This window comes from Dama dama, chromosome 23, assembly GCF_033118175.1.
Source record: "Dama dama isolate Ldn47 chromosome 23, ASM3311817v1, whole genome shotgun sequence".
Classification (NCBI taxonomy): Eukaryota; Metazoa; Chordata; class Mammalia; order Artiodactyla; family Cervidae; genus Dama; species Dama dama.
In genome coordinates, this window is record NC_083703.1 from 3,628,807 (window position 1) to 3,654,903 (window position 26,097).

The 26,097-nt window shown below is 39.6% G+C and overlaps 1 protein-coding gene across 2 annotated transcripts in view; it reads left to right on the forward strand.

Annotated features, from left to right (window-relative positions):
- Nucleotides 1-26,097, forward strand: part of PLCB1 (phospholipase C beta 1) — an 827,705-nt gene that overhangs the window by 680,294 nt on the left and 121,314 nt on the right. For both annotated transcript variants that reach the window (XM_061125923.1, XM_061125924.1), the window contains exons 21-26: nucleotides 187-286; nucleotides 1,076-1,180; nucleotides 2,165-2,274; nucleotides 16,470-16,602; nucleotides 18,483-18,536; nucleotides 21,741-21,960. In XM_061125923.1, the coding sequence (XP_060981906.1) occupies nucleotides 187-286; nucleotides 1,076-1,180; nucleotides 2,165-2,274; nucleotides 16,470-16,602; nucleotides 18,483-18,536; nucleotides 21,741-21,960 (722 nt within the window). The remainder of the gene's footprint in view (nucleotides 1-186; nucleotides 287-1,075; nucleotides 1,181-2,164; nucleotides 2,275-16,469; nucleotides 16,603-18,482; nucleotides 18,537-21,740; nucleotides 21,961-26,097) is intronic.

The window sequence follows — 26,097 nt, forward strand, 5'->3', positions numbered from 1 at the left end:
CATCTCTCTGGTAATCCTTCTCTTTTTGAAAATCTAAATTATAGAGCAGTAACTTAACTTTTTATCCATTTGCTCAGCAGAAACTTCTACTTGGATTTGGAAACGTAGGGCCTATTTGAATAATACCTTTCTAATTGTTTCTGAAAGTCACTCCTTGTAACCACATATATTCTTAATGTCCTATAGGTGGTTCTTCCTTCTCTAGCCTGTCTGAGGATAGCAGTTTACGAAGAAGGTGGTAAATTTATTGGTCACCGAATCTTGCCAGTACAAGCAATTCGGCCAGGTATGGATAGCACTGTGGGAAACTTTGTATCAAAGTTGTAAAGAAAATCATCACTGCCTTGTAGGATTGTTAAAGAATGATGTAGGAAGCTATTTGTTGTTTTGCTGTTTCGCTCTGTAAAAAGGATTATAAGATTATATATTTAAATCTGGCAATATTATGTTTTTGTGATGTGCTGTGACTACCAGGCCAGTCAACTCTTGCCAGATATTATGTGTAACAAACTACCTGAAAATTAAGAGGCTTATGAAATGTGTTTCATCTTCGTGCTCACAGGTCTGTGAAGTAGTAGGGCTTGGGGAGGTTTGGCTCTGCAGCTGTGCTTGAGGCTGTGGGCTTCCCACACCTGCCCACCCAGGGGCTCCAGGTGAAGAAGCAGTTGCACTCCCAGGCATCTCACGGCAGCCCAGTGGGATGCATGCCTGTGTCTGCAAGTGCATGCGAAGCCTCTGCTTGTACACGTCACTAACATCCCACTGTCCAAACAGGCTAACCCCCAAACCGAGAAATCATATACAGGGCACAAATTTGGACTGATAATTCAGTCTATGACACATGGTTTCAAATTCTCTCTTGTGGGGAAAAAGATGGTTGGAAAGAGGGAAAAAAAATCAGAGTCAACATTATCTTCCTGTTTGATGAGAAAAATAATACCCTATCACTCAAGACCACATGATTAAAATGAGGTAGAAATAATCTGTTTCAGAGTCACCTGAAATAAACACTTTGATCGAATAGATGTTTCGCGTTATAAGAAACGGTGATGCACGGTATCATATCACCCCCCAGGCTATCACTATATCTGTCTGAGGAACGAGAGGAACCAGCCTCTGATGCTGCCAGCACTCTTTGTCTACATAGAGGTGAAAGACTACGTCCCAGACACGTATGCAGGTAAACCACCTAACTCGAAAGGATATCTCCATCTGGGGTCGTCTGTATTTTTGTGACTCAGTGGAAAGAAAACTGGGTTAAACAAAGGCAAGAGAGTGTGACCTCAGAATCACCTCTATGTTTGTATGCATGCTTAAAAGTAAATTCATTAAACCTTTGTGAATAAGTTTTAGTTTAAATCTCAATAAATTATTGAGCATTTTTATCCATTGGTAATATTACTCTTATGAGTTCAGTACTTTCTAACCAATGCTCTCTGATACTACACAGTCTATGTAGGTCTGTGCAATGAATTTGCCTTCAGCCAGTTTTAGAATCCTGACCCTTTCTATGAGTGAAATCTTCAACTATAGAAATTAACTTATGATGATGTCAGCCTGGAATCATACATTTAAATGCTTGTGGTGCCAAGTGACCTGGGTGGGAGACCCTGGGAAGTGGTGGAGACTATGGCAGTCTTGGCGCATGTGTCCAATCTGCAGATGGCAGCCATAACTCACTCCAGCTAGACAGCATCATGTTCAAATGATACGCATACTGCCAAATCATTGGGTTGTTTCAACAGTCTGTAAAGCAGCCTTTTTGTGTGAAATGTCTCCCCTGTGAATCACCAGTGTGGGAAACAGGACAAATCTGTGGGCCATTGCTGAACTGGATGAAATGCTCAAATAAAACTTAAAAATTTGGAGCACTGACACATCCTGAGTTGGAGCTTGTTCAGTTTGACTCAGATGACCTTTGAGTTCTCCCTTCCTGAGGTTCAGCCAGTGGACTCTTGTCCATTTCCAAAGTGTTGGCTGGATGGAAGGATGGAAGATGGATGGTGAATCAGTAAATGGATGGACGAGTAGAGAGATGATAAACAAATACAAGGATGGATGGGTGATTGGATGGATGGATGGAGGGATGGATGGATAGATTGATGGATAGTGGATAATCAGTATCTCCAGGACCATTAATCTAAAATGTCTCTTTCCTATCTAGATGTGATTGAAGCTTTGTCAAATCCAATCCGATATGTGAATCTGATGGAGCAGAGAGCTAAACAACTGGCTGCTTTGACACTGGAAGATGAAGAAGAAGTAAAGAAAGAGGTGAGAGGGTTATTCTAGTCTTGTGCATGGCGTGAAACATGATTTCTGAATCTTGTTGCTAGCTTTTCCTACATAGCATCATCCTCAGGAAAGGAAAAGAGAACACTGGAAAACCACTTTGATGGAATTCAGCCTCATCTTCCAAAACATCTAAAAGATACCCTGAATTTTTCATATTTCATTCTTTGTTGGCATTCTGTGGCCACCACCAGCATCTTCTTTTATGACCACATTGAATAGTAGACATCTGGCTGTTTCAGGGTAAATTTTCCAGATCATTTCATGTTGATTAAAGGTGAATAAAACATGTAGAAAAGAAGATGATCATCAAGTCATTTGTTGTTTTCTTCTGTCTTTAAAGTACAGGGTTTTCAAAGTGCTTTTGTGATTTCTTACATTACACAAGGTACTTAATACAGTACCTGTTGTGTAGGGTAGGCCAGAAAGTGGCTACTATTATTAGTGTATATTTATGTATTACAATACACATTCCCAAAATAATTGGTGTATTATTCTGAATTAGATGTCACAATGCAAAGAATAATTAAGAAAGGGTCTAGAAATATTAGAAGTGAAGTTTAAAAATATGAAGCTTCCTCAAAATCCTGGTGAATTTGCCTTGTCATCTGATTGATTCAGTGATTAATCAACAAGTTGAATAAAATCTTTGACATGTGTTTAAAAAAAAATGAAGTTTCCATGTAGACTGAAATAGAATTTCATGATAATTGGGGATGACATAAACATTACAAATAGTGATTTAAAAAATAGCTATTTTCATACTTCATTTGAATATTCAGAGGATAGATTCAGGAAAACAGATGAGAAAATTGGAGAATTATCAGTATAGAAAAAAAAACCTTGAAAATTGTCTGGGTGACTTTAATAGCAAGTCCACTCAAGTTGACATTATTAAGTTATATTTTTCTTATTCCAAAAAAATAAAGAAACCTAGGCTTATCATAGAAAAATTTTTAAATGAAAATGAGAAAAGAAAATCCCAATACATCACCTTTAATCCAAACACCCAAGTCACACAGAGATAACACTGTACATGCGTGCGTGCATGTGTGCTAAATCACTTCAGTCATATTTGAGTCTATGTGACCATATGGACTGTAGACCTGCCAGGTTCCTCTGTCCGTGAGATTCTCCAGACACGACTACTGGAGTGGGTAGCCATTTCCTCCTTTTAGGGATCTTCCCGGCCCAGGGATTGAACCCACGTCTCTTATGTCTCTTGCATTGGCAGGTGAGTTCTTTACCACCAGTGGCACCTGGGACACCCAACACTCTACATATGGGATATACGTACAGCTAGTCTTTTTATGCACAATTAGTACTTTTTCATAAAATGGGATAATATTCACAATCTGTGTTTTAACCTTTTATTTTCACTTAATGCAAACAGTTCCATGTCATAAAATATTCTATGACATGACTTTTAATAACTTTGTAATCTTCTGTTACATAGCTGCACATTATCTTTCTAATCTCTATTATTGGATATTTTGAATACTTCAGTATTTTAAATAGATTGTCAGTAAACATCATATAAGTATGTTTTTGAGCACATTTATGATTATTTCCTTGTTTTTTGTATAGAATTTTAGAAATTTGTGATCTAAGGTGTTGAGTTAATTGAACGTTCGTGAGAGAAGATGAAATGAAAAAAAGAAAAATATGGTTTTCCCTGGTAGTCCAGTGGTTGAGAATCTGCCTTGCTATGCAGGGGACACAGGTTTTATCTCTGGTCAGAAAACTAAGATCCCACATGTCTGAGGAGCAATTAAGCCTGTGTGCCACAACTAGAGAGTCCATGTGCTGCAGTGAAAGATCTTGCATGCCACAATGAAGATCCTGCATGTCAAATAAATATTCTTTAAAAAAAGAAAAATATCTAATGCCAAAGTGAAATTTTTCAGCCTCTTATTTACACTGCAACATCATATCCTATAGAACCAATAAATGTATCGTCCTGTTTGATGAAATTTAAAGTTAGCCTGGAAAGTTTCATAAATACTATTTGTCTTTGTATGCAGAAAATGGAGTTACAGGGAAATCTTACACTCCTGGAAAAGTACACCTAACAGTAGACATGAATTACTTCCAGCGTTGTGTCTTTAGCACCTGTGCCTAGCATGTCTCTTTCTCACATGTTAAAGACCACTGAGCTTTTGTTTGTGACGCTTTTCCTTGTGTACCTGTGGCCAAGTCGTGTTGTTGCTGTGCTGTGCTGAATCGCTCAGTTGTGTCCAGCTCTTCGCAACCCCCTGGACTGTAGCCTGCCCAGCTCCTCTGGGCGTAGGGATTCCCCAGGCAAGAATACTGCAGTAGTTTGTTAGGCCCTCCTCCAGGGCATCTTCCCAACCCAGGGATCAAACCCAGGTCTCCCGCTTTGCAGGTGGATTCTTTACTGCCTGAGCCACCAGGGAAGCCCAAGAATACTGGAGTGGGTTGCCTATCCCTTTTCCAGGGATCTTCATGATCCAGGAATCGAACCAGCCTCTCTTGCTTTGCAGGCAGATTCTTTACCAGCTGAGCTACCAGGAAAGCCCAATTCATGTTGATGTATGGCAAAAACCATCACAATATTGTAAAGTAATTATCCCGGAATTAAAGTAAATGAATAAATTTTAAAAAGAACTGGAAAAAAAAAAAAAATACCACCACTTCGGCCTACTGCTTGAATTTGAGCTGTTAGTCTGAGCACTCACTGCTTGGCTGGTCCAGAGGGCACAGAGAGAGCAAGCATGTCATCCATGCTCTAAGCAGATTTTGCTGGTACCAGCCCAGAGTTCCTTTTCCGGGCTGCTGCAGGGTGGGCTGCAAACAGCTCAAGACCACATACTTCTCCAGAGGACTGGCCTAGGCTGATAGGAACTGCCTTGCTTGGGGATGTCTAGCAGATTCTTCTTTCAAGGAGGTGACTGTGTCCTGCGACTGTCAGATACAGAATAACAGCCCAGGTCTCTCGCTTCTGGATGGGCACCTTCAATGCTGCAGTTCAAGCTCCCATGCCCCATCCCACCCCCCATGCTAAAGATCAGGCTGAGGCCAGACTCCAGCTGAAACCACTCTAGGTTTATCTTGTTTCCCTGTCTTAGCCTGTTTTCCTCACTTCCCGACAGTTCTGAGAACATCCTCTCAATTTATCATGCAGACAAGAATCCCAAGTTCAATTCTGCTAATAAGGAATCCCACAATGCTAAATAGCTGTTGTTTTAGAATTAAAGATTGAATGCCCTTTCTGTTTTGTTTGTTTGTTTGTTTGGGAACTAGAATTTAAATGTATGACAATAGTTACATCTTTAATTTCAGTGTTTCTTCAAAGATAATAGTGTTTTTTTTTCTTTGTAATGGCCTTTGAAAAGATTAAGACTAGAGATTTCAGTGAATTTCTCCTTTTGCTCATATAAACACCAATATGAAATTAAAGGCTCTCCTTAGATATCAAAGGGTTTCCAAGCTCTGAAACTCTTTTCTACTGATTTTAACTTAATAACATATTTCATAAAATATAATTCATGGTAAAGATAATCTATGGAGATACAATTAGATTACTATTAAGCCTTCTCTAATTAGAAAACAAGAATCTCATTAATCAACTGGATGCAATTTATTTTCTGAAAAAGATAGGTGTTCAAAGAAAGCATTTTCAGATAAAATTATGTTTTGCTACTATTTCAAAACAATACTTTCTGTATCATCAACTTGTACCTAGATGTTGGCCATGTTCTCCAAGGTTAAGTAAGCTCTGACTTGAAGAGATTTCAAGACACCACCAATTTCAGCTTATATAATATAGCAATAGAGGTAAAAGCCTTGTAATGAAACAGACCGTTTCTCTAATGAGAAAAATGTCACTTTGCGGAGTAGGAGACCTAAGGCCTTTGAGACTGCAGATCTTTTACATCACTGTCCTTTCAAAGCACCAGATATCACATATCAAAAAGCTATTTGGATTCCATGTATATGTGATATCATGTGGTATTTGTTTTTCTCTGTCTTATTTAACTAAAAAGTGATACAAGTGAACTTATTCACAAAACAGAAATAGACCCACAGACGCTGAAAACAAACTTAGGGTCACCAAAGGGGACGGGAGGAGGGACAGATCAGGAGTTTGGGGTCAACAGACACACACGGCTGCACAGAGTGGGTGAGCAGCCCCAGAGCGCACGGGACTGTGACAGCCCGCAGTGGGAAAATCTGAAATATATATGTGTGTGTATATAACTGAATACTTTAAACCTGAAACCAACACAATGTTGTAAACCAACTACACTTTAATTCTTTGAAAAAATAAAAGCTATTTGTGGGGAATGTATGATATGATAAATCATATCATAATGGATATGAAAATACAGAAGTAGAATTTTAGGTCAACATTACTTTTGCTTCTCCTCTAAAATGATGGTCATAAGGATTTTCAGTAAATGTGTAATGTTGGTTACACTCAAATAATATTTGAACATTTTCAGTTTTAGAAATGATTTTAGAAGCATTGAATCACATAAATTTCACATTGAATCGCATAAATTTTACATGGTCCTGTAGAGAAAATACATTTATTTTTTCCTCTGAAATGTCTAAACCCTTAACTGACCTCATTTCTAAAGCTCAAGAAGAAAAATTATTTGCCCTTACCATGTAATGCTGGGAGAAAAATGGCATTTCACACCTTTGAACACCAGCATGCCCTTTATCTTGTCTTGTAATAATGTAAGTTTGTTTGAATGAGGCCACTGAAAAGAAGTAACTATGGTTTTCTCAAAAGAAAATTCTATCTAGGACATGGCAGACACTGGAGACACTATTTTAGCAGCAAAGACTTTTTTAGTATAATCCTTTTAACTTGGTAGTTATAAAGGTCATTTCTATTTGAAAATGAAAGACATCATTGAACTACAAAATATTCCCAGAATTGTAATAGTCTAATAAATTATCTTCATCAGTAATTGGCAAACCAAAAAAGTAGGAAATTTAAAAATTCCCCCATGCTTTGAACAATAGACCTTTGTTTCAGACCATGTGAAAAAAATATAGATATATATATATAGTTACATATGGAGAAGGAAACGGCAACCTACTCCAGTAAACTTGCCTAGAGAAGCCTGTGGACAGAGGAGCCTGGTGGGCTGCCGTCTACGGGGTCGCACAGGATCAGACACAGCTGAAGCGATGTAGCATTAGCATAGTTGCATAAGGAAATGGCAACCCACTCCAGTATTCTTGCCTGGAAAATCCCATGGGCCAAGGATCCTGGTAGGCTACAGTCCATGGGGTCGCAAAGAGTGGGACACGACTGAGCGACTTCACTCACTCACTCATACATATATAATTCCAGTATATAATTGGAAATTAAGGAATAATAGATTTGAGTTGCTGAATTTATTTTGTCTCTTTTAAAGTGATAAATCAGGATCGTGGGTTAGTAAAGTCGAAGAAAGTTCCTAATCTGAGTCATTACTAAGGCTTTATAATATTTTTAGTTACTTCTCTAAATAAAATGGTGTATGAAAATGGTAAAACATAATAAAGAAACAAAAAGGCCTCTCAGTAATCTTGCAGATCAGGTTAACATTTTTGGTGGTCATCATTCTAGCATGTTTTCTATGAATGTGTAGTATTCCTTTACAAAAGTTCTTAATTAAAAATAAATTTTCCACAGCTCTATTAGTTTAATGTGGTTATTAGAGATTACCAATGGGATATCAGTAGCACTTTTATTTTCTATTTTGCAAAATAAACCTCTAAAGATAATAAAGTAAATATCCAGTGGCTTGACTGCAAAATAGTATGTGATATTCCAATTGCAATATTTGAACATGACTTCTTTTTAGCACATCAAGGAGTGAAGAAATATTTTACTGAGTGTTTACTGTGAACTTGGCACCATTCTGAGCCTTTTCATGTATTAACACATGTTAAGTCCTCAAATGTCCATATTTCTTAACAATTATTATTATTCCCATTAACAGATGAAGAAACTGAGGCACTGAGCAATTCTATTCCTTGCTCAGTGCCACACAAATACTAAGGAGCAGAACTGAGATTGAAATCCAAGCAGTCTGGCCCCAGAACTCATGTTCTACATCACCACTGCTGGAAGTTTAATGTGCAGGCCAGGGTCATGACAACATGCTGACCCTGACTCAGTCTGTCTGGGCTAGGACATGAAACTCGGCATCTCTGACAAGCCCCAGCTGATGGGATAGCATCGTTGCATGCCTCACACCTTGAGTAGCAAGGGTCAACACTACACCACATCGCACGACCTCAGTAACAAAACTGTAGTTTTCTACTGACCTTTAATAAGGACTAGCCCTTATTCGTCTTTCTGGCCCCTTAGCAGACCACCTGGAACATTGAGCACAGAATGTAAGACATTTACCTTAAGTAGTGATACCTTCAACTCAGTTTTCTGTTGAATCAATGTCAAGATTTCTTCCTTTAAATTACTGGATATTATTAGCACTTAACTCTTCAAAGAGTTAAGTTTATATATGTGGGATCTGTTAGGTTAATTTGTACACTGCCTGCTAGCCCTCTATCCTTGTGTGCATGATACAGGTGAAGTGTGTGAGTGGTCTTCATGTCCTTTTAATGTTGAGAGAGAAAGCTATTTGCTAATACTCAAATTTCAGTTATTTGAAAAAACTACTTTTTTAGTTTTCTGACCCATGCTCTTATAAGTGAGCTGAAATTTATCTAAAATCATTTATTTCTTAGTTCTGTGTGTGGCACAGTGGCCATCTTCAATGGGTTTAATTATTCCAGACGAAAAATATCCTATGGTCTGGTGTGAATTTCAGCAGTAAAATAATCCAATAGCAAAAAGTCCAAGGTGGTGCTCTCAAAAAGTTATAGTGTTTAAACTCAATAAGGCATTGGATGTCATTTAAGTTTTCCAAGATGGGAGCTTGACACTTTATCCACTATTTAAGAATCTGGCACTAATTTTAAAAAATGACAGTTTTTCACTCTGCTTTAGAGCAAGACTTCTCAAATTTTAATCTGCGTACAGATCTTGCTATCGTGCAAATTCAGATTTAATAGGTCTTGGGCAGGGCACAAAATTATGCATTTCTAACAAGCTTCTGGGTGATGCCGGTGCTGTTGTGGACCATACTTTGAGTAGCAGAGCTCTCAGACTTTAGTATTACTGTGAACCAGGATCACCTGGATGGCTCCTAGAAACACAGATTCTGGCCTGCCCCCAGAGTTTCTGGTTCAGCAGATCTGGGATGGACCAAGAACTGGCATTCTGACAAGTTTGCAGCGATGCTAATGCTGCCGGTCCAGGGACCACACATTGAGAACCATTGTCTTGGAGCCCTACATCTGTCTCTCAAGCATGCGGCTCTCCACACATGGAATCAAAATGAAATTACAAAGTCAAGAATTCTATGCATTCTCAACTGTCGTCTGGAAACCGGGAAGGGTGACAAGAGAAACTCTTCCTGGGGGATTGTCCAGAATCTGTTCTTTTTTTTTTAATTGGAGGATAATTATTTCACAAAGCTGTGTTGGCTTCTGCCATACAACAGTGTGAATCAGCCACAAGCATACCCATGTCTCCCTTCCATGCACCCCGTCCCACCCTCTGTGTCATCACAGAGCCAGAATATGTTCTGTGAGTGATAGGCCATAGTCATTGCCAAATGATTTGGCTTAATTAATATGAAAGACACAAAAAAATGAATGTGAAGGGTGGTTGGTCCACAACTTCTTTAAAGGAGAAATCCATGATTTCTGCCTGACTCAAAGAGTTTGTTTCTGCTGATTTCTCTGGAGACTATATCAAAATATTTCCAATAAATTAAATTTGGTAAAAATTTATGCAACACAAAATACTCAGCAGAGCTACGTCCTGTCACCATTTAATCTCCTTCTAAATAAATTATTGCAACTATGAATTAAATGCAGATTCTCTAACCACGGACAACAGGAAGAGCAGCATCTTCATATTTTTCACCCATTAATTCATTTATTCAAAAAATATCTTTTTATCATAACATTTAAGTGGTTCTTTAATTTCAGGACTATGTCACTAATACTTCATTTATTGATTATGCATGAGGAGGAAACAAACTGAATTTCTTCATGCATTCATTTTAATAAAAGTTGGGTTTTTTTAACACAACTGTGTCAGTTTCCATACAGGGCAATATAGAGATATAATGATGAGAAAAATCAGATGCTTTATAGTCCTTACAGTCTGGAGAAAGAAACTGACTTTAATTAAAATTCACACATATGCATGTAACTTGCAGCTGTCACTAAGGCTTCAACAAAGAGATACCTCGTGAATGCTGACGATTTCTTTGTATGACACATATGATGACAAAAACTGAAGTCAACAAATGAATTTACTCAGCTTCTTAAAGCTGTCTTTTGCTTCTAACTCACTCTGATGAGCTCTTAAAGAGGTAGAGGCTTTATCATAATGTATTATAAAAATTTTCAAACATGCACTAATGTTGAAAGAATTATACAAAGAGCACCCATATTATCAATCACCTGGATTCCCCAATTCCAATTTTGATGCATTTTCTTTATCACATATATATCCATCTATATGTGGATATATAGATCACATATATAACCCCTCTATCCTTTCATTATTCCATCTGATTTTTGATGCATTTAAAAGTAGGCTGCAAATATTAGCATACATCATCCCTCGGTGCTTTAGAACACATACATTAGGATACAGGTTTTAGAAATGTTGTGAATTTTTAGAAATGTGGGGCAGATACATAATCTAATTTCACTGAGGTAATATACATTTAAGGTACCAATTGTACAGGTGTTTAAGAAAGCTCTTTGTTAAGGGAAAGGCGGGTTTTGATGTAGCCACTTCCACTGCCTGAATTAATCCTGAGTGGACTAGATCTCTGCATGGTGAAATTATGAACCTTGCCTCAATATTCTGGAGACACTGATGACTTTGCCCTTGCCCTCATCCATCTAGCATCTGAGTGAAGATAGTATTATCCTAACAACAACATGGAAGGCACTGTATTTTTTAAAAAATTTTTAATTAATTGATTTATTTTAATTGGAGATTAATTACTTTTGTATTTTTAGATGACTCAGGCAGAACACCAACACCACCAATAGCCCAGTCACACATCTGGTATTTGGAAAGCCTTTTACTTTACCATATGAACCTCCCCAGTAAATTCCCTAGATCCTAGTTCTCCATTGCTTCATCATCAGACCCAATTTTAATGCCTGGGACTGAAGTCTTTTTAGCTAGCATTCCACGTAGCCTTTCCTCCTTCTCTAAAACTTGTGAAAATGGTCTTTCTAGTTATATTTTTTACTGATCCATTTATGTTATATTTTAAGGTTTTTCTGTTCATATTGGAAATAGGAAGGATATAAATTTTTTTTATAAAATCTTGGCTTTAAAAACATCTACTATTTCATGTTTTGAAAGAAAAATAGTGTAATGCTTCCATTTGGCCACTGGAGAGTAGTGAACTACTTCTGCTGTAACTCATTTTTCTCTACTCACCTAAGCAAAATTTAGTGCAAGTGAAATAAACTTCTGAAACTTTCCTTGAAAATTTGTTTAATTGGATCCCAAGAGTCTTGCCATTAAGTTGAAAAAATATTTCTAGTTCTTTTGTTTCTATTGTAATTTCCAGTGCAATGAGAAAGGATTGCAGGCTTATTTTATTCTAATTCATGAAAAAGAATATTTGGACTGGGGAGAAATAGAGTCACAAGTATTGCTTTCCAGTTACGCTTGTGAGTGGGGCAAGGGATCTGGTTTTTGCATTTCATCTCATGTGAATTATTCAACCTTTCAATGATATTAGAAATTATTGTATTGCCCCCCCCCCCCACAATTCTTGTGTTTAGCTGCTTTATTTAACTCATTTTTGATACATGAATGCTTTTTTAGTGCAACAGAGTAAGCTCTTTGAGAATAATGTTTACATTTGTGCATCTCTGTATCTCATCAGTAAAGTAAGTGGTTTACTATTGTGGTCGTTTAAGTTGCTCTTATCAGGACAGAGGGTGAACTAATGTAGAAAAACCTATACTTTAGACTGTAACATATATTCAAACATTAATGTCCCTGTTAACAGTGTGGCTTCCAGCAAGTTACTAATGACTTTTAACAAAGTCTTTAGTAAAGACACTTACTGATGCCCCTGATGGTTTGAGCAAACTCTGGGAGATGGTGAAGGACAGGGAGGCCTGCATGCTTCAGCCCATGGGATCGCAGAGTCGGACACGACTGAGCGACTGAACAACTAAATCTCTGCCGTCTGATGGAGTTGAGTGACTGCCTTCCCTGCTGGCTGAGATGAAGCTGGCGTGTGTGACAGTGTGTGGCACATGGCGATCTCCAGTCGCTTCTGTGGTCAGTCTTCATCAGGGAGATGCCAATTCAAATCTGTATATACTGCCCTTCGTTAGCAACATATCTTAAGCATCAGTCTGATGGATATGCCACTGTAAGCTCTCATTAAGCTTGTAATCAGTGTCCAGGAGCTCCTAAGAGTCTCTGACGAGGGTCAGCCTACACAAGGGTAGTCCTTGTGTATTACCGAGTCCTCCGCGTTCACGTGCGGCCCTCCTTTGCTGGCCCGGGTGAGGAAAGGGGGCGGGGACCGCAGGCAGGCGGCCCCGCCCACTCGGTTTCCGGCCGGCGGGCGGGCGCGCCGCTGACCCCGACAGAGCGCTCTCCTCCGAGCGCAGGCCCAGGTGCGCAGCTTCTGGGCCAAATGCGCTCTGAAGATCGGTTTTGTTCGGCTTCTCAGTGGTTCTAAAATGGGAGCCACCTGACAAAAATGCAGTTTTCCAACTTTCCTGGAAGCCCGGGCTGAAACGCAGTCGCCGCTCTCAGCGGCTTCTTCTCCAAGTCTGGGCACAGCCTCGCTTCGCCCTGTGGCATTCCATCTCGTCTGGTTTGCTCTTTTCCATCATTTCTATCAGCTGCTTGTTACAGTGCGAGGGGCCCCACGTGGCCCTGCGATTATGGATGCGATGCAGCCCGCCCTACCTCGAGCAGGACCCCCGGACCAAGCATTTATCCAAAGCTGGCCCCAAATCCAGCTCCAGGCTTTGACGATCTCTTGATCCTCATCTGTAACTGCAAAATTTTTGCCAGTTGTATTTCTTCAACGTTAATCTGCTTTAAAAAAAAAAAAAATCTGTTTATTTTTCAGCTGTGCTGGGTCTTCGTGGCTGCACATGGGCTTTCTCTAGTTGCAGGGGATGGGGGCTTCCTTCGTTGTCCTGTGTCTGCGACCCACTGCGGGGGCTTCCCCAGAGCACCGGCGCCTGGGCGCCTGGGCTCAGCAGCTGGGGTGCACAGGCTTAATTGCTCCAAGGAATATGAAATCTTCCTAAATCAGGGATCCAACCAGTGTCCCTTCCATTGCAAGGTGAATTCTTAAGGGAAAGACAACATGTATCTGCTTTTTAAAAAATGTCTTTGAATTCATACATTATATCAATTTCTGGAATGTCTTACACACCCTTGATGAGCAGAGGTTTCTATTTCCTGCAGCTCAACTAGAGTTAATGATTGAACTTGATTTCCCAAGGGCACACATCTCCATGGAATACCTGCAAACTGGATACAGGTGAAATAACCTTCTGCATTCATTTTGAATACGCCTCCAGCCTGAGAGCCCCTGACACTCCTCGTAACTGCCAAAAAGAAACCACACATGATTGCCTTCATAGAAACTGACTTTCCACCACCTCCATTCTTAGCTCCATCAAAATTTCCTCTTCCCTCTCCTCCTCCAGATGGCTAGTATCAGCCAGCTGTCATACTGGGAAGAATCTGGTTTATTCCCCACGTGGTTCCAGAAACCTGCCTAGATATAAATGGGTTCCAGATTGCCCATGGAACAGAGCACCTTCAGTCCCTACTTCCCAGGCAGCTGAGTCTAGGAGACCCCCTACAACTGGGAGGCAGAAAAGTTTACCCTCACAGTATTCAAGCCAGAGGACAAAGCTGGGGGTAACTTTGCCGATGACCCAGTCCTCTTTCCAACACTCCCTTTACTTCAGCTCGCTTCTGTGCAATGTAAATACACTTTCTTTAGGAATTTTGTGGTCAAACGTCTATGATAGCTTATTCTTCTCAAGAGTCTCCTGCAAACCCAATACCTACAGAACTGAGGCAGGTAAATGAGTAAGATGGAAGTGTGCTAAAGGGGCAGAAACCCCTCTGTTCTCTCTCAGAGTGAGAATGCAGGCCCAGCGGTGCCCTATATGATTTTTCAAGTGAAGTAAGAAATCCATTTTATTAAGGTAAAATCTCCTTCATTTTAAAATCTGGCAACACTTAAGTGAGCATTTCCATGCACTCTATTTGAACCATAAGCCTTCAGGTTGCAGTCTCTTGCTGAACAAAAAATATGCAATCCCCTCCTGGGCATCATGCTTCCAAGGAGAATTTTCCTGATGGATATGACTGAGTAACACAAACACAGCAGAACCTCCCTATTTGGAGCAGCTGTCTTTCAGAAGCTAGAGTTCTGTATCATGAGTTCCAAGGCCTAGGTTCTTGCCTCCCCGCCCACCACCACCACTGACCCCAGCTCATCTCTTGCATCTCAGTGTCACAGCTCTGAGCAGAGCAGGCTGTGGTAGGTAAACAGGGATTGTTTGCTGAATTAAAATAAGTTTGCCATCCATCACCAAAAGCAGTGTTGGAACATGTGTTTTAAAGATGCTTTGGGGGACAGATTAAAAGCCACTTGTATGGCAAAAACCACTACAATATTGTAAAGTAATTAGCCTCCAATTAAAATAAATTTTAAAAAAGCCACTTGTGACAATGAGAGTAATTATTTTCATTCTCATATTACATTTTCTAAAAATGCTATTGTAAGACAACCTGCTTTCTGTAATTACATGACAAAATGTCACAACATTGGGCTCCAAATGACTTCTGGCCATTTCCTAATATATATTTTTAATGATACTACAAAATAGAGCGTTGGGGTAGCCTCATCATCAGGAAAATCTGCCCTGAACTCAGAAGGTAATTCTGAGAAAAGAATTGCAGAACCCCAGAAAGCACCAAGATGGTATATAATCATGGAGGCAACTGTTTTTATAAAGATGAACATTTATTCATCAAACATTAAACGTTTGCATAGCGCATAGCAGATGTGCTGCTGTAGGGAATGGAGTAAAGATTTCACAGGTGTTAAGGTATTTGTTACTATTATTCACTGGTAGTGTTATACAAGCTTAAATGTCTTATCTGTTTAACATGCACATATTTTGTCTGTGCCGGGAATTATTCTAAGCACTTTATAAATAGTAACTTATTTGATTCTCTAAGCAATGTTACCATGTAGATAGTATTATGATCCCCAGTACATATGGAGTTGGCCAATAAGTTTGTTTGAGTTTTTTTGTGTTTCAAAAAATGCAAATGAACTTTTTGGCCAGTCCAATACATATCCTCATCAATAAAGATGATAAAAATGAACGGCAGACAATTAAGTGACTTGCTCAATATCACACCATTAATAAGTGGCAGGGCCTTATAACCCAGATAAGTCTGACTCTAAAATCTATGCTTATAAGCACTGTCAATTGGCTACCGCTGCATAACAAATAGTCCTCCAATTTAGTGGCTTACAACACCAACTGCTTATTATTATTCATGAGTCATTTAGTTAGCTGAGCAGTTCTGTTGATCTGGACTAAGCTCATCTGAGCTAGACTCACTTAAGTTTCCATGGTCAGCATGGGGCTGCCTGGTCCAGGATGTCCTTGCCTATTTGACTCAGCTTGCCTCCACGTGGATTCTCATGCTCCATGGCTATAGCAAGGGTCTGAGAAAGAGAAGAAACATCTGCACATGGCTTTTCAATCCATTGCTGACATTAAGTTTGCTACTCTTTCATTTGACCAAAGCAAATCTCATGCTTAATTCCACTGTCAGTATGGGAGGACACACTCAAGGGCCAGGAACAGCAGAAGGCGTAGATATTGGGCCTTTAATACAATTAACCTACCACAATCATGGTTCAATACCATGCTGTTTTTACCCTGCTCTCCACATAGTTTCAGATGTGATATTTCAGAGTCCAAATGAGTTGTGGATATGGCATCAATTGTAACTTTGTGGGTTTCAGAAGGTAACAAAAGAACAGTAAGAAGTGTGGAAAACAAAAGGATGTCTATGATTTTAGGCTGATCCTGGGGAAACACCGTCAGAAGCTCCGAGTGAAGCCAGGCCAACTCCAGCAGAAAACGGGGTGAATCACACGACGTCCCTGACACCCAAACCACCCTCCCAGGCTCTCCACAGCCAACCAGCTCCAGGTAAACATTCCGAGGAAAGAGCTGTCCTACGTAACCAGCAGTCTCTAGTGCATCCACACCAAAAGGGGCAGCATGACTGAGTTAGCATCACCAGACAAGGGGGATACATGGACTAGGAGGCAGTCCAGAAATGTTTGCTGAGGATGAATGACAGAAGGGAGGGAGGACTCGTAAGGCCTTCTTATGAGACTTGTAAGTGCTGGCTCTGCTGATAACTTGTGAAACCAAAACAAATATCACCCAGCTTCCGCATGTCTTTATTTAGTGATGGATTTTGGTCCATCTGCTGGCAGGGTGTGTGAGGGGCTCTTCAAACACCTTATACTCTATGCTTTAGAAGTACATTATTAGTTCTACTTCACTAAGTTAAGTCTCTACCAAGAATTCCTTCCCATCTTTCTCCAACTCACTTTTCACTAATTTTAAGTGCCAACCACGTGCTGAGCATGCTCAGCCCTTCCCACGGATTATCTCATTTCACTCTCAGACCAAGCCTCTGAGGGCTGATTCCACCATCATCCCCGTAGTACAGATGAATAAATTGCAGTTTTAAATTGCAGAAATAAGTTACTTCTCGAAGGCCACGTTGCTAATGTAGAGTGAAGGCAAGACTGACACCATTCTCCATGATCCTAAAATTCTTCCCTTTAGCTTCTCTGCTCCTATTGAGGCTACTTAAGAAAGGAGATTCTTGAAATTAAGAATATTAAGGAGTGGCTTAGGTATAAACAAGAAGTGATATTTTCAAATGAAGATTTTATGTGCCAAGTACAAACATTCTCTGTGTCTCTAGGATATGAATAAGTCATTTAAATAGCGAATAACTTTGTGCTCTTGAGAGTAAGAGAAAACCTATCATTTTAGCATTTGATTTTTTTAACTGGGTGTTTTAGAATCATTTGACTTACAGAATCATTTTTAAAATAACACAGAATACATTACCAAAATGGACTCCTCTTCTCTGGTGGTAACATCTGTCAGAGTCAGACCAGGAAATTAAAATTGGCACAATGCCTTGAATTAAACCATAGACTTTGAACTTCACCTGCCTTCCACTAATATCTTTATTGTTCCAGGTTCCAACTCAGGACCCCACACTGTATTGTCATGTGTCCTTAGCCTCTATGACTCTGCAACAGTCCCTCAGTCTGTTCATTTTTCCATGCCCTGTGCACTTTTAGAGCACTGGTCCGCTATTTTATAGACGGCCCCTCAGTTTGGATTGGCCCGATGCCTTCTCATGGTTAGATTGGAGGTGTGCATTTGTGACAGGAACGTCACAGAAACGATGCTGTTCTCAGAGCATCATGTCAGGAACACCTGATGTTGTACCTCATGTTGGGTCACTTGGTTAAGGTGCCATCTGCCTGATTTCTCCACTTAGAGTTGCACTTTCCCCCTTTATAGTTGTACTTTTCTCCTTTCTCCCTGTATCTTGGGGGAGAGACTTCAAGACCATGAGACTATCCTGTTTCTCCTTAAACTTTTGACCAGTGACTTTGGCACCCAATAGGTCTTGCCTGCAACTTTGTTCCTGCCCGCTGACCTACCAGTGGTCTTTGTAAAAGACCACTTGTCATTCCTGATTTTGCCAGAAGGTGGCAGTAGCATTGTCAAAACCGAATTTGTTGACAGAGTTTTGATTCAAAGTGGAGAGATGTCCTTTCTCTCTACAAATGGAGCACATAGATTCACATTTAATTTGTTTGACCCAAAATTACAAAGTGAAGACATTTCTTAGAAAGTTTTTATGATAATTTTCTTCAGGAATTTGTAATCTGTAATAAAGAAACTTAGAGACCAGAGCCAAACCTTGTTTTACAGGGAGAAGATAATTTTAAAAGTTATAGAAGGCTATTTATTTTGTCTTTTTATTTTAGGTTCTGTAAAGGCACCTGCCAAAACAGAAGATCTTATTCAGAGTGTTTTAACAGGTAAATACCATCTTCCCCCCTATGGATTTAGGCGCCTGAATATTACACAGTTTAAGTATTTAGAGGGGAGGAGGAAATTTTGTCTTTGAAATATAACATGATCGGTATTTCTCTTCTAAAACCATCTACAGATATATCCTGGTTCAACCCATGTTACATAATGTAATCACAGAGAAGTAACCATACTTGGCAGATAGGACCTTATTGATATAAAAAATTACATACTTTCATATATTTTGGAATCAAGGAGTAGTTTCATGTTGGAAATGTGATCCAATGAACAGGAATGCAGTCTTCCCGAAGCACCCAAAATAAAGCATGTTTTAGAAATGCAGAACACAGACTATTTGTGACCATAGAATACATGGTATTTAGGAATGATAATACAGTTTGGAACTATTTTATAGTCAGTAAGTTTCTTAAACTAGTAGGACTAAAATTGGTATGAGCTTTCTTTAATAAAGTGAGCGGTGTATAGCCAATATGTAGCATATTGGCCCAACATACAACAGAAATGTACACCAAAAGCAGAACTATGGGTCAGAAGCCCAAACCGTAAACAACCCAAATATCCATAACCAGTAGAGTGGATAAATAAATTGTGATTTAGTGACAGAATAAAATAGGATTCATCTGTAGATATAAACGACAATTACACAGAACTACATGGATAAAATTTATAAGCATAATGTTGGATAAACGAGGACAGGCACAAAAGAGCACGTTCTTTATGATCCCAGCTACATAAAGTTCAAAAACAGGCAAAAGTAATTTGTGTTCTTAGAAACAAGGATTGGATTCTACATGGAGGGTGGGTGTGAGGGCAGGAACCACAAAGAGGCCTCTGGGGTTCTGATAATATCCTGATTTTGGTCTAAGTGGTGGCTATAGAAGCCTATTCACTTTGTGAAAATTGAAAGGAATGTGTATTTATGATTTCACCAAAATAACACCTAAAATATGCATCAAAAATTATTTTAGGAATGTATGAAAACATGTGTTTATAGACTTCATTCCATGAGAAACAATGAAGTGTTCACACATAAAACAAGAGAAAAAGAAATAAATCAGAGCATGATTGTAATATTATTTAAAAATACACAAATGCATAAATGAAAAGTGGGTATTTGTATTGATATATTAGCAGTGATTATATCAGGGTGGTTTGTTTATGAGTGCTATCTATTTCTTTATATAAATGGACATTTTCTTTATGTTTAAGGACATATTCAAAAATTAGGCTTTTATTCACAGATTTTTTTAAAAGTAGTAGTTTCAGTGGGATTATTTTTAATCATAAGTTAGAACACCTGGAACCTCGTTCCTAAACTTGCCACAGCTGACACATTGCACATCATTTTTAAATAAGTGGGGTTGAATATGTCACCAAAATGGCAGTGATTCCTTAGGATTATAAATTTTAACATAATAAGTCATTATGCAACCATAATGAGTCCATTTGGGCCTGAGGGAAACCATTAAACAAATGGACCTGTTTCTCTCCCCAGCCTCCTTCTGAAAAGGAACTGAATGTCAGGAGAATAGATCCATTATTAAAAGGGAAGCATATTTCAATTGCTTAAAGACCTTAGCATTTAAGAACATAAATTATTACTCTGATATCAATGTTTATCCACTAGACATTTCATTTTCTATTTAGGTCTGTTGTTATTCATGGCATATATTATCTCTGAATCTCTTGATAGTGCTAAATATTTATAATAACTTATTTTTGTTCCCAGAAGTGGAAAGTTCACATCAAAGGATTGGAAATATGTGAACCATGACTTAATCCAGGTCTAAATAAATGATAATTCATTGAATTTAAGGCACCGTCCATTTTAAGGTACCCCGTTACTCATGGACTGCCAAGAAGGAAAAGCACCAACAAATTGTGACTATCCATTGACTATATGATGCATCTTAGTTTTAGAAATGTTAACATATTTTTAAGTGCATATTCTAAAATTGATTAAATAAATCAATAAAATACAGACTGTTTTAAGATCAAGTTCTGTCACATTAAGTGTTTTCTTAGCATTAAATAAAACACTATGTAGTCATGTAAGCTACCACTAACCTCATGGTCCCTTTGGGCAAATCACAGCAAGGACCTTCCTTCATCTTACTGATTTATACTGGAGCAATGTTGTGATAAACATACAAACCTATGATGTCTATCCTGTGAATAGTGCCCCTGAGAAATGGTGTTCAAGAACCTGTGCAAACATTTGTTAAGCCAGAAACTGTTAAAAACTGCATTAATTCTTTCATTTCATCATCACCATAACAACCTTAAGAAATAGAAAGTGTGGGATCCTTAAAGTGAATCCTTTTGGTGCCCATCCAAGTTGCCTCTACCATCTGGTGCACCCAGCTCCCAGCTGTAGTGAATGTTGGTTGCTAACAGCTCAGGAGTTCCTCTGCTTTTGAAAACTGCCTTCATGGAAGGCACACTGATCAGGAAGAGGGATTTCTCATCTGAGAAATATCTAGCTGCCGTGTCAGGTACTCGAGCATGCAGCATGTCTCATTATATCCATTTGAGCTACTTGTTACACGGCTGTGTCCCTGACAATGCCCTGATGCATTTGATGTTCTAGGCATCAAAGATTTGTATCAAAGCAGATGAAGTGCTATTTGCAAACATTAGCAAACCACAGGGAGAGCTGAAGATTGTGCAGGAGATCTTTCATCAAAAAAAAAGAAAGACAATTGCCCCCAGCTGAAAGGAAGCCCCCTCTCCAGGCAATTTATGCCTCTCCCACTGACATGGCCAAGTATGTTGCTTCAAGAGGAAACTGACTCTGTAGTCCAGTTCGCAGCTCCAGAGCGCACCCTGGGGCCAGGCAGAGGCAGACCCCGGCCGAGACCGCATCAGCGGCGGCCGCTTCGGTACCCGCTGCGCTCCCTCACCTTCTGAGGGCCCCGCAGTAGATCACACACGCCTGAATCCCTCCTTTGGGCCCTGTTTCCAGGGAACCCTAACGTTTAAAAAACTTACCGGTGAAGAATCTGAGTCTGAGAAGCTCAGTAACATGGTCACAAAGTTGGCAAGCCATAGCCGCGGCCGGGAGCACGCTCTGACCGCCGAGCGCTGCCCCCGAGCCGGTGGGCCGGGGTCGGACCGGCGACTGCTCGGCACCCGCGGCTCTGCGCGCCCGGCCCTCGCGCCCTCTCGGCTCTCATGCCCGTTTGTTGCAGAAGTAGAAGCGCAGACGATTGAAGAGCTGAAGCAGCAGAAGTCGTTTGTGAAGCTTCAGAAGAAGCACTACAAGGAAATGAAAGAGCTGGTGAAGAGACACCACAAGAAAACCACCGACCTCATCAAAGAGCACACTACGAAATACAATGAAATCCAGAACGACTACTTGAGAAGGAGAGCAGCTCTGGAAAAGACAGCCAAAAAGGACAATAAGAAAAAGTAAGTTGAGCGGGTATTTTTCCTTTGTTTTATAGTATAAAGGAAGAGAGGCATCTGCGTGTATTTTCAATGTTTTTTTTTTTTAATGGACAAACCACAATTTATCTAGATGATTTTCTATTGTTGAACATAAGGGTTGTTTTTTTTATTATTTGCTATTACAAGAAATGTAGTGATAAATATGTACCGATAAATCTTTCATATATTCTGAATTATTTCTTAAAATTCTCGAAATGAGATCCCTAGATCAATTTAAAGACTGTTCTGTTTCACTTTGTAGCTATCAGCAAGATATGAAAGTGCACATTGATGGAGGAAAAAGTGATGCTTTTAGTATCTTAATCTGCACTCCTTTTCATTAAGTTGAATTTTTGGCATATTTATTGTCAATTTATATTTCTTCTTTGCAAATTGTCATATTGTGGCCTTTACTTGATTTTTTTAATTGAAATATAGTTGACGAATTTTCAGTGTTTTGTACCATGTTTTGGATCTATACCACTGCAAGAAGGAAAGCCACCCAACCCCCTCCTCTCTCTACAGCTCTGGTGTCCCCTCAGTTCACTTTTGCTTGTGAATTTCTTTATTTGACCAGATTTTGAGACTAGATACACAGGAAGTTCTACCCTTGAGTTTTAGCCTGTAGGCCCAAGACCAGCTGGTTGACTAGCCGAATTGCAGCTACTATACAATGCAGGAGACACAAGTTTGATCCCGGGGTCAGCAAGGCCCGGTGGAGGAGAGCATGGCAACCCACTTAGTATTCTTGCTGGGAAAATCCATGGACAGAGGCACCTGATGGGTTACGTGTGGTCCATGGGGTTGCTAAGATTGAACAGGACTGGAGCGACTGAGCACGCACCACGCAGCCTGGGGGATGTGACATTTCGTTGTGGACTCGAACCTCGCTGAAGAGGCAGCTGGCCTTGCTGAAAAGAGCATCTCTACTACCCTCTCCTGCCCTATCTGAAACCCACAAGACTCTGTCCAGATAATGCTTTTTTCAGGGCCTAAGCCCCACAGCTCCAGATACTCAGACAGTTCTGGGGAGAAGCATCTCTCACACATTTGTTCGGCCAGTGGGGACATAGCAATGAACATGACCTATTCAGTTATCACCCCTGTGTGCCTAATGTGGTGATGTGGGAAAATATGAGAGCATAAAAACTGAGTCAGGCAAACTGTACCATTCCTTCCTTTTACTTCCTTACTCAATATTCCAATCCTGATGCCAGGTTAGAGAGAGGTAAGAGGCCTTTTCCAGATGCATCTTGTGACATATGTTTTAAAATGTGCTTTATTTTAAAACAATCAAAATCTAGTCCATGGGCTTTTAAAATCTGCAAAATCATCATTTTTTAGACCTGGAGCAGCCTTAGAAGCCATCTAGGTGAACTGCTGTCAATTCTTCAAGGAAGAATCCAAAAACTAAAGGCTTAACATTTACCCACAGTTACAAACAGTTCAGTCAAAGCCTGACCTAAAACTTCTCTCGAATTTCTATTTTAGTGCTATGTATTTAGTCATTTGTTCATTCCTGTATTTATTTACTTATAAGTCATGTCCTGCAAACTTCCAATAGAATACTGAAGTAACTTATCATAGAAGACATAAAAGAAATCCTATCGAAGTAGGAAAAAAAAACCCAAAACGTACACACACATGTGCTCACAGACTGTCTACCAGTTACCAGACCTGCTGTCTAGTACCCGAGTCACTAGCCACAAACAGGGGCACACTGTAATTAAGATGTTTTTCAAGCACAAGATACACACTAGAATTCAGACTTCACTAAAAAACTCATGTTTTTAAATTAACATATACTGATTTCACTTTAATTCTATACTGAAAGATCAGGCTATGCAAAATACATTATTAAAATTTATTTTACTCATTTCTTTTTTCTTCTTAAGATAGCTATGTCCAAAAAAATCAAACACATGGCCCATATTATATTCCAACTGGATCGCACTAACCATTTAATGTAATTTCTGTCCTTGAACCCTGAAGTTAGCTCTTAGCTTCTGAGAAAAGGAAATATGGGTTAGATAATTCTCCTTATCTGGTTATTTTCTAAGACAAAGAAACATTTTCCTGGTATTACTAATAAATTACAAAGAAAAAGGTTCAATGCATCTCTTGGATAATATGCAGGCAACATTAGGTAACAGGGAATCATGTCTTCAACCTTGTTTTTGAAGAAGATGCAGAAACGTTATCTCTTGGTTATTTTTCTATACTTTCTTTCAACAAACAAATTAAAATTTTTAAGCATCTAGCATCAGAAAATACATCAGGAGAAACTTTTTTTCCAAGAGGCAAAGCCACTGAGATCTGATTATGTTTGTCCATCTCCCTATGATATATGTAAAAATCCTGAGAACATCTCAGAGTAATAAATGGACATAATGTCTATAAAATCCCACTGACTTTCTTTGTGTTTAGAAAGTACAGTTATTTTTCACTAAATACATTAATGTGTGTGTGTTTTGTGCTTAGTCACTCAGTCGTGTCCGACTCTTTGCGACCCCGCCGAGCCTGGGGGTCTCTGTCCATGAGGACTCTCCAGGCAAGAACACTGGAGTGGGTTGCCATGCCCTCTTCCAGGACATCTCCCCAACCCAGGGGTTGAACCCAGGTCTCCCACAGTGCGGGCAGCTCTTTCCCATCTGAGCCATCAGGGAAGCTCAGGGAATTAATACTTATTAATTTGTAATGGGCTTATTCTTTTCAAATGAATTAATAAATACATTTTAGATGTATTTTTATTGAGGTAACGTTGGTTTGTAAGTTTCATGTGTGCAATATCATATTAGATTAGTTTCTTATTCAAATACCCATCATCTAACTGAGCTTTCACCTACTGCAAAGAGCAGATCATTCAAAGACAGTTTCCGTCAGACACTGTGGTTCCCAGAGCATAGACTTTGCAGTTTCTAGATGGCTGTCCTATGGTAAGCAGCACGGCCGCTCCCTCATACTGTGTCCTCAGAAAAACCGCCTTACTGGACCTCAGTTTCCTCAGATGCAAACTGGAGGTGGTTGTACCTTCTAGTTGGCCTATTGTGAAAGCCAGAAGCCAAGCAGAACATCCCTGTTACCTGCTGAGTGGTCAGGAGATGTTACCCCGGTGCCTCTGCCGGGGTGGCTGTCACTCATTCAAGCACCACCTTTCTGTTCTGGCTGCACCAACTTCCTCCTACAGAAGATGACAAATGTATCCCATGTTCGTGCCAAGACGGAGGTCACCCACCAACACCCCTGCACTCTGATGCTGATAAGTAGACTTATATTCGTGCAGAATAGAGGGCCACTTCGATGCTGCCACGCAATGCTGATGTTTAGATCTTTGAGGGAATTCTGAATGCCTTATTTGACAAATTAGGATCTTAACACTAGCTTCTACCAACTGCTTCCCCATATGGCACTACTGTGTTGGCCTAATTCAAAGAGAAAGCAAGAGGAGTTAGTACCAGCTGAATCTAGAAACCTCTTCTGCTTGGTCACAAGTGAAAGCAGAGACAGAATCTGATGTTCTGGGTGGTTCTTCCTGCAGAGGTTTCTATGTAAATGAAAAGAACAGACCTGCTCTTAGTACTGTTTCCAACACTGCCTCTCTTTCTATTTGACCTAAAGAAGTAAGAGCACAAAATTTGAAGGAACCACATTGTATACTTTGGCACAATAATAAGTTAGTGAGAATTGCTTTGTTTTGTTTGAACATTAGTCCTAAACTTCCAAATATCTGTGTAATTTTCTATGAATAACTCAAAGGAACTCCCCTTCCACAGAGTGAGTTCTTGATAAATATATTATAATGAACTCAATTCAGCCTCCTTTCTCTTGGAACCAAAGTGCCATTTTGGGTAGAGATATCAATGAAGTTGGTTCAGCTCCCAGAGAAAACTATGTTAATGACAACTCTTTGCTATTAAGAGATGTCAAGAAACAGAACATGTCAGGTGGGAGTGTTGCCATACCGTCTGCATAGGCTCTCTGCTGTCAATCTGCATCATCTGGAAGCAAAATTCAGCACCTTTTTAACTTCCCCTACAGCATTATCAATGCTGAGTGTATGGGAGAAATGTATAGGAAATGTATAGAAGAGATGAAGCCGGGAATTGCATTATACGTTCT